This window comes from Cervus elaphus, chromosome X (genome assembly GCF_910594005.1).
Source record: "Cervus elaphus chromosome X, mCerEla1.1, whole genome shotgun sequence".
Lineage (NCBI taxonomy): Eukaryota > Metazoa > Chordata > Mammalia > Artiodactyla > Cervidae > Cervus > Cervus elaphus.
In genome coordinates, this window is record NC_057848.1 from 49,250,029 (window position 1) to 49,264,937 (window position 14,909).

At 39.1% G+C, this 14,909-nt stretch overlaps 1 protein-coding gene across 1 annotated transcript; it reads right to left on the bottom strand.

Moving 5' to 3' along the window:
• Window positions 1-12,219: 12,219 nt before the first annotated feature.
• Window positions 12,220-14,764, bottom strand: DCAF12L2 (DDB1 and CUL4 associated factor 12 like 2). Its single transcript, XM_043896585.1, has one exon. It carries the CDS (start codon window positions 14,619-14,621, stop codon window positions 13,230-13,232), a length of 1,392 nt encoding a protein of 463 aa, XP_043752520.1. The 5' UTR covers window positions 14,622-14,764; the 3' UTR covers window positions 12,220-13,229.
• Between the last annotated feature and the right edge of the window lie 145 nt (window positions 14,765-14,909).

Sequence of the window (14,909 nt, forward strand, 5' to 3'; positions counted from 1 at the left end):
TAAGCAAGGTGAAAATATAACCTTCAGAATGGGAGAAAATAATAGCAAATGAAGAAACAGACAAAGAATTAATCTCAAAAATATACAAGCAGTTCATGCAGCTCAATACCAGAAAAATAAACGACCCAATCAAAAAATGGGCCAAAGAACCAAATAGACATTTCTCCAAAGAAGACATACAGAAGGCTAACAAACACATGAAAAATGCTCAACATCACTCATTATCAGAGAAATGCAAATCAAAACCACAATGAGGTACCATCTCATGCAGGTCAGAATGGCTGCTATCAAAAAGTCTACAAGTAATAAATGCTGGAAAGGGTGTGGAGAAAAGGGAACCCTCTTACACTGTCGGTGGGAATGAAAACTAATCAAGCCACTATGGAGAACAGTGCAGAGATCCCTTAAAAAACTGGAAATAAAACTGCCATATGACCCAGCAATCCCACTGCTGGTTGTACACACCGAGGAAACCAGAATTGAAAGAGACACGTGTACCCCAATGTTCACTGCAGCACTCTTTACAATATCTAGGACATGGAAGCAACCTAGATGTCCATTGGCAGATGAATAGATAAGAAAGTTGTGGTACATACACACAAAGGAATATTACTCAGCTATTAAAAAGAACACATTTGAATCAGTTCTAATGAGGTGGATGAAACTGGAGCCTATTATACAGAGTGAAGTAAATCAGAAAGTAAAACACCAATACAGTATATTAATGCATATATATGGAATTTAGCAAGATGGTAATGATGACCCTATATGCGAGACAGCAGAAGAGAGCTTCTTATGCACAGAATAGAGTTGGGTAAGGCTTTAAAGATCCATTGTGATAATTTCTGTGTTTTAAATATATATTTATATTTATTATATATATATATTTATATTACACTTGCCTATATTATTATATTTGAAGAAAGTTTCTTGTACACAGAATACAGTTGGATCAGGCTTTAAATTCAATGTGATAATCTCTGTGTTTTAGTTGGTATATTTAGATCATATGGGCTTCCCTGGTAGCTTAGCTGGTAAAGAATATTCCTACAAAGCGGGAGGTCCTGGTACGACTACTGGGTCAGGAAGTTCCTCTGGAGAAGAGATAGGCTACCCATTCCAGTATTCTGGGGTTTCTCTGGTAGCTCAGATAATAAAGAATCTACCTGCTATGTGGGAGACCTGGGTTTGATCCCTGGGTTGGGAAGAGCCCCTGGAGGAGGGCATGGCAACCCACTCCAGTATCCTTGCCTAGAGAATCCCCATGGACAGAGGAGCCTGGTGGGCTACAGTCCCTGGGATCTCAAAGAGTCGGACACAGCTGAGCAACTAAGCACGGCACAGGTCATATACATTTAATATAATTGTCGTTATGGTAAGGCCATTGTATTCATTTGCTTATGTCTTTTGTTCTCTCCATTTCTGTTTGACTGTTTTACTATTACTGCCTTCCTGTAGGTTATTTGAACATTTTTTACAATTCCATTTTGATTCATTTATAGTATTTTTGAGTATCAAAAGCTCAGTAAGACATGGTCCCTGTCCTTCAGGGAATCAGAGCGAACAGCAGTAGTTTTCAACCTTGTTTGAATATCAGGATAGCCCGTTGATATTGATATATAGATATATATATATATATAGATGAGATAAATGATATATGATAGATAAATAGATAGATATTATATAAATATTATATATTATATTTCTAGCACTATCTATCTTCCTATATCCTGCATAGAGACTGTTATTTTGTGGGAATGAGTCAGGATCCAGGGTCTGATGTTTAAAACCTCCACAATTCAATTCTTTTTGTTGTTCTTGTTTTAAACAATTGTATCTTTATTAACATACAATTCACATATCATAAAATTCACAACTTTAAAGTTTATAGTTCTTTGGTTATAGTATATTTACAAAGCGTTACAAAAATCAGAACTATCTGCATTCTACCTGCATGGATTTGCTTATTCTGGACCTTTCATATAAATAGAATAATAAAATATGTGGTCTTTTGTGTCTGGCTTCTTTCACTTAGCATCTTCAAGGTTCATTCATGTTGTAGCAAGTGTTATACTTTATTCTCAATTTATTGTTGAATAGTATACCATTGTATGGATATATCATGAATTGTTTATCCTTTTTTGGTTGATTGATATTTAGGTTATTTTCAACTAATGGCTATTTTGAATAATGTTGCTATAAACATTCTTGTACAAATTTTGTGTGGATTCAGAGTTTGAATCTGATATCCTACTAAAACTGTAAACCAATAATTGAGAGCCTCACCACCTATCAAAATCTTCTGTAATAATGGAAATAGTGGGTATTGGCAATGTGCAAAGTAGTAGCTGTTGGCTACATATTATTAACCACTTGTAGAAACTGTGGTGACATTTTAATTTTATTTCATTTTAATTAATTTTAATTTTACTAGCCACATGTCACTAGTGGCTACCATATTGGACAGTATAGAAGAAGACCTGGGTTTAGGAAGATAAATATTGATATTAAAATGTGGATTGGTAAAGAATGAAGACATAGGCAGGGGATAAGATAAGAGAATATTCAAAAATTCCATCTGGAGAAGATGAGGATCAGAACTAAGCCAATAGTAGAAGAGGTAACCTGAGGAGAAAAATCCAAGAGACATCTTAGGCTGGACATGAATAAGTTGGTGATTTAGGGGAATGGAGAGCAAGGAGTCTAGGAGGACTTAAGCCCTGTTTTATGTCTAGGCCTCACCTTGATAAGTGTACATATGTTTAAACTTGTTTTTTAATGTTTAGCCACATAGAGGCATTCCCTCTAAACTCTGCTAATATTCAATTAACTAAAATCTGGAATTCATTGGTAGAGAAAGTGTACTCATTACAGATTTGAACATTTTAACAGTTACCATTATTACTTTAAGGACTGCCATTCTTATTTTTTTATTTAATTTTCAATATCTTAAGAAAAATACAATTAGCATGCAAAGCATTGCTGTTACTATATTGAATAAACAGCCAAATAAAAATCTGTGACTTTTACTTCAGAGGTGAATTTGTAATCTACAGAAGTTTTCCTATCACCATTTTATATTTGCAGAGCATATCAGGATCTTGGGTAGCAGTTACATAGTAACTACTGTAAAAAGGTATTGAATTCATAGTGCATGTTTATTCTGTCAGGTTCTGTCATTATGTTATTTAATTGTTAATGGAAAAAGAATTAGGGAACAGTGCATGCTTGTTTTGACAGTGGCAGCTCTAATGATTAGTAAAAATTTAGTCAATAGGACACATTTTATGAAAAACCAATGAAACACATAATTATCCCTTTCCTCATCTCAACCATATTTTTCTCAGATTGTCTTTCAGCTGTAGAATATATTTATATTACAGTGATAATGTGTGTGTGTGTGTGTGTTCATCGCTCAGTCGTGCCTGACTTTTTGCGACCTCATGGTCTATCCATGGAATTCTCTAGGCAAGAATATTGCAGTGGGTTACCATTCCCTTCTTCAAGGGATCTTTCTGAACCAGGGATTGAACCCAGGTCTCCTGCATTGCAGACAGATTCTTCACCATCTGTGCTACTAAGGAAGATAATGTATAGTGATGCAGATGTAAGACATACATTCTCTTTATATTTATTGAATGACTGAGATAAAAGTTTTTTAGCGGGCTTTCAGAAGAGTTATATCTCACTTTATTAAGTCAAACTTTTAATCCTTGTTCTGCTTCTTAATTAGCTGTATGACAGTAAATACATTCAATCTGGTTTAACTTTAATCATCTATAAAATCATCTGGTTGCTAGTAAACAAGGATATTCAAATTAAAACAACAATAGCATGTCATATTTTATCCACCAGACTGGAAAAATTAAAATATTTAAAAATATCAAGTGTCGGTGAAGATATGAAGCTAAAGGAAATTTTATATACCGTTTATAAGAGTAAAACTTGACACAGTGTTAGTTTTCTATTGGTGCCTAACAAATAACCACAAACTGAGCAGCTTAAAACCATATCCATTTATTACCTCATACTTCTGTAGGTTAAAAGTCCAGACACAACATAACTGGGTTACCTGCTTAGATTCTTACAGGGATGAAATCAAGATTTTGACTTGCTCTGTTCTGGTCGGGAGACTCTGGGGTAGAATCTACTAAGCGTGTTTATGTTGTTGTCGATATTCAGGGGTGTGTGTGTGTGTGTGTGTGTGTGTGTGTGTATGTGTGTGTGTGTGTGTGTGTGTGTGTGTGTGTGTGGTTGAAGGAGTGAAATTCCCATTTTCTGGCTGACTCTTGGTTGGGGGTCATTATCAGCTCCTAAAGCCACCCACAGATCCTATTAATATCATTTCTCCATATTCATAGCTAGCAACAGAGAACATCTCTTGTGTCAAAAATCTCTTGTGGTTTAATTTTTTTTTCTCTGTGGAAAGAGCCCAGTCCCTTTAAAGAGTTCACCTGATTATTAAGTCCACCCCAGATAATCTCCCTATTTTAAAATCCACTGATTTGGGATTTTAATTATATCTGCAAAATCCCTTAACAGCATAACTCAGATTATTTCTTGTACTGCTGGGAGAAGGTTTATGTATACCTGGGGCCAGCCATCTTTCAGATCATCACTTTTACCCCAGAACATTTAAGAGTTCTGTTTTGGCAGCACGAAGCAAATTAAAAATGCACACACTCTATAAAACAACAAATTCTCTTCTTATAAAAATCTAGAGCAGTTATCACATGTGTGCATCATAATATTTTTTTTTAAATGTGTGTATTTCAATACAGACAATTTGGGAAGAACCCAATTATCCAGTGATGTAATACATCTATTGTGGTATATTCATGTAACAGATAATTCAATGGTGAAAATAAACTAAATAGATACATACACATATCATTAGAAGATCTCAGTTACGTAATGTTGAGTGAAAAAAAGAACAAATTGCTGAATAAATTCAGTATATAATTCATGTAACTTTTGTAAGGCACAGAAAACTAATGAAATTCTTTCTAAATATTATAGATAAAAACATGAATATGTACAGACTGACTCTGGATATAACTCAACATCTTATTACCTCTTAAGACCTTGGGCAAGTTATTTAATTACTCCTTGGTAAAATGAGCATCCATAAAATGTAGATTACTATGAGGATTAAGTAAGCAAATCTTTGGAAAGTGTTAACCATCTAGTACACACTAAGTACTTAAGAATTTGTTAAATAAATATAAATAGATAACTATAAAACTTTAACTGGACAGATACTTACTGAACGGTTACAGTGAGTGTTTACCTCTGGGGAGACAAGAAGGTAAATTACAGTGTTCACGGAGGATTTCTACTTCATCCATGGTTTTACTTTCAGTTAATTCTAAACAGTAGAAACATGAATTTTTTTACATTATGTGTACATTTTGTCATTTTAAAAATTAAAAGTCAAGAAATACTTTTAAAATGACCATTATAAAAATACCTTGATCCTTAAAAATGAGTGTTATCCTATATGATGTTTAATGTATAGACATACATCTACCTATTCTTGACCATATATTCTGTGATAAGTGCATTCTAATGATGACATGAATAAATTGTCATATTTATTTATACCACTTTCTTTTACTTTATAAGAAGTGACCTTAAGGGATAAGCTTAATTGGTAGTTTAGATTCTGAAAAGTAGTCACTTCCAGAATCTGATTTCCCATAAGCACTGCACAAAGCACAGTATACAATTGTGCCTTGATATTTGACATTTACAATGTCAGGACTAATTGCTGTTATCTGAGCAGCAACTCAAAATATCAAGGTAAAATGAAGAACTGTTTAGTATGTTTATTAGAAGTTTTTGAGATTTTTAAAAAAATTTTACATATTCTCAAAGAATGGTAGTTCCAAGTTATCATTCATTACTCAAAGCTCATACCAGCAAATTGGAAAAAAATACAACAATAACAGATGTCGTGGGTGACTGCAGTATTCTGCCATTAGTTTGACTTGTGTTTTTCATTTTGTGACTGGGTGAGTCACCCATGGAGAGTTATAAAGTAAAATAAAGAAGATTCAAGATTTTAATAAGACATTACCTTGAGCTCTTCACATTGAAGATAGTTTATCTCTGTCTGGATGTAAGTGTTTATATATGTGAGCACTCAAAGATAGAGACCCCAATAAACAGGCATAGTAATAAAATCCCTTTGTAAGTGAAGATGAAATACTGGCTACTACTTATGTATATAGATGTGACACAAGGATCATTATTCTATTGAGATCTTGAAGGTCAAATATATGTCTCTATCCAATGCTCTGTCTCAGCAGAAGGCTCTGATCCTACTATGATGTCTCTTTTTTGCTTATGTCTCTATTTCCTTATGGGAAACTGCCTTTTAAAAGAGAAGTATTTAATGCCCATTTTTTATCTTCTTCTACAGAGAATATTTATTTGGTTTTCCAGAATAATATTCTCAGGTTGCCAAATTCAAAACAGCTAGATGGCTGGGTGAGAAAGATTATTACTGTCATTCAATTGGTGGCTTGGTTCATATTAATCTAAATCACTGGTTTGAATGCTTCTCAATGAATCAACTCATCTATTCATAGTTATATCAACCAGCTATTATGTTGTGTGCCAATATCATGACTAATTACTGGATAAAAGCTAGTGAAAAGCAAGACAAATGAGCAAAATTATGTATTATATCTCAGTTTTACTTTATATTCCCAGTGTTATATATTTATGATATTTAATACTTTGTAAGTGAAAGTGTATAGATATCAGAGCAAATATGTTCCCACATGTTACTAGTGCTCAAGTCCTAATATTAAGAATAAAAGAAGACTTTATGAGTTATGTTTCTCCCCTACCTGTGACTATAGACTCTATACACCTTTTTAAAGTAATTAGTGATTATTTTTCTCCTAGTTCCCTACAAATAATAAAACTTAAGTACCATTTTTTGTCAGTGGTCAGATTTATGTAGGGGCTTCCCAGGTGGCGCCAGTGGTAAAGAACCCGCCTTCCAATGCAAGAGATGTAAGAGATGCGGGTTTGATCCCTGGGTCAGGAAGATCCCCTGGAGGAGGGCATGGCAGACCAGGCCAGTATTCTCGCCTGGAGAATCCCATGAACAAAGGAACCTGGTGGGCTACAGTCCAATAGAGTCACAAAGAGTCAGACATGACTGCAGTAATTTAGCACAGCACAGATTAATATAGGACTGGCCTTATTATCAGTTAAAGTTATCAAATTAGCCTCTGGCTATGAATTTTATATATATATACACACACACATATATATGTATATATAGTCCATATATATTACAATTATTATTATAACATATTAAAACTTCAACCAGGAAAGGCTAAAGTACAACACAGATTCTTGAAGTTGGTAGGTGCTAGGTCATATCACCTCCGCATCTGAATCAAGAATGTTCACATCACTATTCTGCAGACACTGTGAGGTAGTACCTATGTAACTCACACTACTTGTTCAAAATCAACTGGTTTGAGGAGATGAGAAGAAATAAATAGAAAACCACAGTCTGTCAGGTGTTAATGGGACCAAAGATCCCATGATCAATTGTGAGACACACAGAAACCTTTATCCTTCGTGGAAAATACTCAGTTGATTGCTATTGCAATTCTTCTGGCAAAAGGTTTCTGTGGACTCCCATATTCCATGAAAATGTATTTGTCTCATCTTTAGCTTCTTGCTGCTGTGAGCACCATTATCATTGCTTTCTTCTTTTCCTCTCTTCCCCAACCAGGCATTTTAAAATATGTCTTCATTGTTTTTCTCCCCTTATGTTTACTAAAGAAATCAGTGTCAGTACAAACTATTCAAACATTACATAAATATATAAAATAAGAAAAAAAGTCCCATATTATACCACATCTTAGAGACATACAGTTAACCCTTTTATATATATTTTTATGTATAATGTATGCTTATTCCTTTCATCTTCCCCCTCCTAATTTTAAACAAAGATGGGATTATAGCATGCCTCTGGTTTGCAATTTACTTATTTCATCTAACATTATCAAGGCTACTTCTCCATGTCAGTAAATAATCAACTCCAGAATTTTAACAGCTCTCTAGTATTCCATCATTTGGAGAACAATCTAACTAGCCAAGCATATCCATGGACAGTCCTCCAACCATGCTTGCCATTTCAAAAATCACTCTTGCTATCAATGTTCTTTTGGATTTCTATTTTTTTTAGTCATATCATCTGCAAGTAATTATAATTTCTTTCTCTTCCAATATTTATCTTTCATTTTCCTATCTTTAAAAACTGCCACATCTAGAATTTTTATAATACTGGTGGTGATTTTTAGAATCCTTGTTTTGTTCCTTACTTTCATAGGAATTCCTCTGTTAGGAATTTTATTGTTCTATTTAATTCTAGTCAATGTTGTACCACTAAACCTGTAGTTCAGGTTTGAAACACAGCACACGAACACACTCACCATATGAAGACTGTATTTCTTCATACTTTATTAAGGACTTTATCAGAATTGTAGTAGGGTTTTATTATTTATTAGAATTTGTTAACATGATCATGTGTCTTATTTGATGTGTTAACATGATACATTGAAATAATAGACTTCTCAATAGTGCAACACTCTTTGCATACAAGAATTAGCTTCACTTTGCATGGTATGGTTTCCCTTTAATACACTGATGGGTTAAATTCACTATATTTGTTCCAGTAGTCTCAAGACTTCTTCAACTATAGAGCACTGATAATAAAACTTCTAGGTTAATGGTGAAAAGATTCTCCACCGTGAGGGACACCCAGAGAGGTTCACAGAGTTACATGAAAAAGAGGAGAGGGAGGAGGGAGATAGAAATGAGCAGGAGAAAAAGGGGGACTCAGGAGGAGAGGGACAGATCTACCCAGTTCACTGTTCCCAAAGTGTTCTCCGTAGCCCAGACACCCACAAAGATTCACAGAATTGGATTGGGAAGAGAAGGGGAAAGGAGGAAATAGAGGTGTTCTGAGGTAGAAAACGGAGAGTCAAAAGTGGGAGAGAGTAATCAACACACTCCTGAATAAAAATGGGAACTGAATATTGGATTCTTAAATGTCCAAAATTTATATCACATACTGAAAAACAAAGATTAAAAATCTAGCATAGAGGTTAGACTCTTTAAAATACAGTATTTAAAAACAAAAACACACAAAAAAATTTAGAAATATATATGAAGTTCAGTTTAAAAATAGGGCTTCTCTTTTTTTTTTGCAAGGTTATAGTGAAATGAAAATGAAAATTCACTATATTTGAAAAACACATTGTATTTATTTACCTATATGTGTAAAACTAGTCTTTTCTCATTTTGTGCAATTTTAGTAAAGTTTTTAAATCAATATTATGCTGCCCTCCTATAGAAAAAAGGAAACATTTCTCTTTGGGTTCTGAAAGTGGCTCAAAATGAAATATTCCTTCACAATGTGAAATAATTTCTTTGTGAGACCATCAGGATTAGCATGCCTATTACATGTTTATAATTATATGTTTATATGTGTGATTTTCTGAGAGGAAGGGCTACGTAAACAAAGTAGCATTCAGAGTTTTCTAGAGTTAATGGTCTGTTCTTATCTATTCTTGGGAAAAGTTTAGTTATTTTTATCTTCCAGTAATTTCTTCACTCAGATTTTACAGTTATCTGGCTACAGCCCATAGGGTGGCAAAGAGTCGGACACGACTGAGCAACTGAGCATGCACGCACACCTTATAAATAAATCTGTGCTTGTGGTTGTTTCTTCTTCACTCTAAATTCTCCGTGTGCGCTTTTGTGATTGTAATTCCGAGGAAACGAGCATCCTCCACTGGATACCCCGTGTCCTTTGGTAGCCTTGGAAAAGTGGCAGAGCCCTGCACCTGTGGAGCTGAGGCAGGAACTCAAACACGGGCTAGTAGCAGCTGGTGATACTCCACCTCTGTGAGGCTGCCAGGGCTTTGGCATGTCTGCCAGCCTGCCAGTGCCAGCAGGCTGTTGAGAGTGCTGGAGACATCTCAGACCAGCAGGTTAAGTGGTACAGCAATCACTGTGAAGTCCTGCTTTGTGACCAAAGTCTGACTTTTCATTCTCCAAGAAGGTACCAGCAGTTGACCAAAGATAAAGCTTCATTAGTGGACCAATGTGAGATCCTGGGGCAAATAGTTAGGGATGATATCTGAGAAAAAAACTGCCCTTTTTGACTGAGGTGGATAATAAAAATTATTATAAAATAATTAGAAATGTGTTTTTTCTCATGCTGACGACATCCTTGCATGTGGGTAAAATAAGCCTCTTCTATTTTATATTCTGCCTACCCTGCCCCCCCTTTTAAAGGCTTTTCTATTCTGCTTGCCCCTAAAAGGGAGAGTTTCCCAGCATTTCCTATCACTCACCTTTCCAGCAGTGAGAAATCTCCTTCTGGAATATGTAACCAGTTCTTTACTGGGTATGTTCCCAAGTTGCCACAAAGGCACCGCAAATTTCACATGTCCCCAGTTGAGTTAATCACCCTCCACACATATCCTCTGTGGCTCTATTTTCTATATTCACCTGTTGCCACTATTCACTGACATTCAATCCCAGAGTCTTAGAGCCCACCTAAATCCTCTGGCTTTATTCACCCTTCAAGTGAAATACCAAATACTGCTTGTTCACTTAATTTCCCCCTCATTTTTCCTAATACCTCCCTCCCTCTCCACACTTAACTCAAATATCCTAGTGCAGGCTCTCATCATCTCCTTGGATTTTCTTCAGTAACATGTGATGCACTGAATCCAAGTGAAGCCAGGGTACAATAAACCAGGAAACCCTACTAGGTTCAGCTGAGCATTTAAGAAATGTAGTCTCATGTAACCCATCTGCACATATGTGAACCTCAACTGCAGGTGTTCTCTGCCTTTGGTTTGACAGTATTTTTATTGTTTGCCTTCATTTCCTCATATTCTTGATCTTTGTTTCAGAACCTACTTGGTACTCTGACCACAAATCTAATTAACTCGGCTACAGTGGCTTAGAAACAAAGGATCAAGATTAAGTGGATATCTGATTGGCAAGGAGTGCAGAATTTGATGACACACTTTTGGCAAGAGTGTGTTGAAATCAGGCGTGTATACATTACTTATGGGAGATTAAGTTGGTGGGACCCTTTTGGAGGGTAATTTGGCAATGGCTATTAAATATAAAATTGACCCAGCAATTCCACTTCTAGGAATTTATCCTGTAGATATACTTTCACATGTGCATAAAGATGTATGCACCTAAGTAATTACTATAAAACAGTTCATAGTAACAAAATCAGAACCAATATAAATGCTCATCAAAAATGTTATGAAGAAATAAAATATGCCCCAACCATATTTTAGGGAATACTATACAATTAAAATGAATTAGGTAGATATGTATCAGAGAAAATCTTTAAGGTTTGATTATAAAAAAGGCACAGGTATATAAAACATGTTATCATTTGTATAAAAATTGCATACGCACATATGTATACACTTTCATACACACACACACACACAATGTATATATGTAGACTATCTGTAAGCAGACAGAAGCACAAGATGTACTCTTCTGACCCAGAGGCAAATCAGGGAACTTGGGGTATGAGACTAAATTTTCACTATACACTTTCATAAAGTATGATTCTTTTTTCACGTTCATGTGTTACTTAAGTTAAAACAAAATGTGGGAGGTCTTGATAGATGTAGTTTAAAATATATGAAATATCTGCATACGTAAAATGTCATATATTTATGCTTTTTTCTCACATGGGAAGTAACATATACACATACCCAAGTACATAGTATATGTGAGTAGGTGATTACGAGCACAATATGTATGGTCATGTAAATGAAAACCAGTGTGTTAAATCATCTTAAAAACACAAGACACCTAACTGTCCTAACAGGTAGCAAACATATATAGATAAGGTATTCGACTGGTGTGCTGCAGTCCATGGGGTCGCAAAGAGTCAGACATGACTGAGCAACTGACCTGAAGGTATTCAAGATGTCACTCAATTTTTTAACCCATGATAATAGCGTAAGTTTGCTTGTCAAAAACAAACATACAGAGTACTATGTGCATAGGTGATATTTCACCTTGTTTCTCTTCTGGAAGATTTTGACTTTAATATATTCCTAGAAGGACAATTAAGAAAAAATAAAGTATATGTTTAAGCATTCAGAAACTTTAGCCTAGCACTTAATTGCCAAAATGCTGAACATACTTTGTTTTTATTTCCCGCAGTACACCACATATTCAAACCAGATAAAAGGCTTATGCACATATACAATAAAAAATGGTCAACACCACCTACATTGAGCACAACAGTCAGCCTTTCTCCATAAATGGCTGCCTGGATAGTGTTACCTAAAATATAAAGAAACGTTCACCCCAAAAAGTACCTCCCTGATTGTCCTGCCACATAGAGGCCAGTTCTGATTAGCTCTAAAATTTGTAGCATAAATACTACCCAAGTAAGCAGGCCATAATATAGCAAATTTAGACAAGAAGACTGAGGGCCTGGGGGTACTGATGCTTAAGTTTTTTACTAAACAATGAAAATTGTGACTAATAGGATGAACATAATTATAAGATTTCTTTTAAAAGAGAACATATTTTAAAGTATTTTATACATCAACAATATACAAACAAGAAACACAGTTTCCAACATCCAAATGGAACATATCCCAAATGGTGACAACATAGAACTTGAAATGCATTTTCTAATTGGAGTAGGGCTATAAACCTGCTCTGTTATATGATGGGTAGTTCCTCGGATCAGCCCAAAAGACACTTTGCAGCACACATTTCCCAGAAATACAGTATATCTGAAATGTGTAAAAGACCTGAAGTTACTACTGAAACATTGATAAAACTAAAGTAGTAAATTATAGTAGGAACCATAACTGAGCCAAGAGAAAGCATGTGTGAATCATTCAATGAGAACACAATTAAGGATTAGCCAAAATTCTGTGAGAGAGGCAAAAGAGACAGTGGTTGGAGGAGGTGCAGAAAAATCTTAAAGCCAAGTGTTGATTGCCCAAGAGACCACTTTTGCCTTCTCTCTCTTAGCCTAATAATCTAAGCGGAGGTAAACTGGACCCCTTTCCCCTGGAAGATAAAAGCCACACAGAGTCAAAAGCACAAACGCAGAGCAAAGGAGAAAAGTGGGAGCCGACTGGAAGGTAAATCTGGGCACTTTGAGGACAGGGCGGCCATCCTTAGCTCCAGAGGCCTGCATAGTTCCCATGGAGGCCTGAAGGGAGAGGGCCGCCAGCGACGAAGAGCTTCATCTCCGGCCAGTTGTAGCAGTGGGTGTAGAGCGCATTGGGCAACTCGTCCATGCCACCGAAGTAGTTCACCCACAGGTCATTATGGTTGAGCCAGCCTTTGCCACAGGTCAGCTTGAGCTTCCTCACTGCATGCCGCGGAGAGGAGTACGGGCTGGCCGAGGCCCTCTCCTCCAGGAACTTCTGGGCGCGGACGTCATAGAAGAGCAGAGAGCCGTGGCCGGTGCCCACGGTGATGATGTGCTCATAGAAGCTCAGGGAGCGCACACCCGTGCCGCCCTCGCGGGAGCACAGCGGCCGAATGTTCTGCTGGCGCTGCCGTGGATCCAGGAAAGAGACATGGGACTGGGAGCCCACCGCGTACACGGACAACTCATCGCAGTAGGTCAGGCACACATTCTCTCGGCAGTAAGGCAGCCTGATGGACAGCAGCCTGGACAGGGTATTCCGGGCTTTCCACAGGTGGAAGTAGCCGTCCAGGGACACAGCTCCCAGCTCCTGGTTCTTGGCGCTGAAGGCCAGGGCCCTCACCTTGCGGTTACTGGGGCTGGTGCTGGCTCTGGGGATGTTCTCCACATCCCGGGGACGGACGTGGGCGTACAAGGGGAGCCCTGCGTCGCTGTGCCAGGCGATGCTGCCCTGGAATACGTCGGGGTCTATCTTCCAGAGCGCCAAGGTGCCGTCGCGGGAGCCGCTCACCACCACCGTGTCGCTCATCCAGGCGACGGCGAAGATCCAGTCCTTGTGGCCGTGGCGGTCGCCCAGGCACAGGGGATCCAGCGTTGGCAAGCGGTAGATGGCCAGGCTGTTGGGGTTCTCGCCCCCGGTGGCCAGCAGCGTCTTGGAGGGATTCAGCTCGATGGCATGGATGCCGCAGCCCGGCTGGGCGCGGGCCGGCGGGGGCCCGCGATCCCGCATGAGCGGGATGCGCGTTATCTGGCCCGACTGCACGTCCACCACGAAGAGCGTGTTGCACTTGGTACCGCACACCACCTGCTTGGCGTTCAGCCACTGCGACGCGAACACCTTGTTGAGGGTGCCCAAGGGCAGCTCGCGCTCCCGCAGCAGCTCTGGCAGCTTCCGCACCGCGAAACCACGCAGCTCGCTATCGAAGCCCGGGAACCCGGCGCGGCCCCGCGCGCCCACCTCGCGCCCCTTCAGGTAGTTCACCAGCGAGCGCTGCGCCGCCGGCCGCCTGGGCTTCTTGAGCGGCAGCGGTCCGTCCCCGTCCACCCCCGCGGAGCCCTGAGACGACGAGCCCGCGGCGGCCTCCTGGAGCGCGGGCGCTTTCCGCTTCCTGCTACCTGTTTGCTGCGGGGCCATGCCGGGCGGCGGGCGGGTGGAGGCGGCGCGGCGGCGGCGCGTGGCTCCCGGGTTGGCCGTGGTAGCGGTGGAGTCGGCGGGGGGGCCGGGCGGCCAGGAGCGCGGAGCCGACTGAGCCCCGGGCGCGGCGGAGGCGGAGGCGAAGGCGAAGGCGAGGGCTGGCGGGCCCGCCGAGGAGAGGCGGACGGACGAGCGGAGCCCGGGGCGGCGTGCGGTAGCCAGGGCGGCGGCGACGCGGATCCAGGCGAGGGCGGGAAGTGCGGCCGGCGGCGAGGGCTGCGAGAGCGA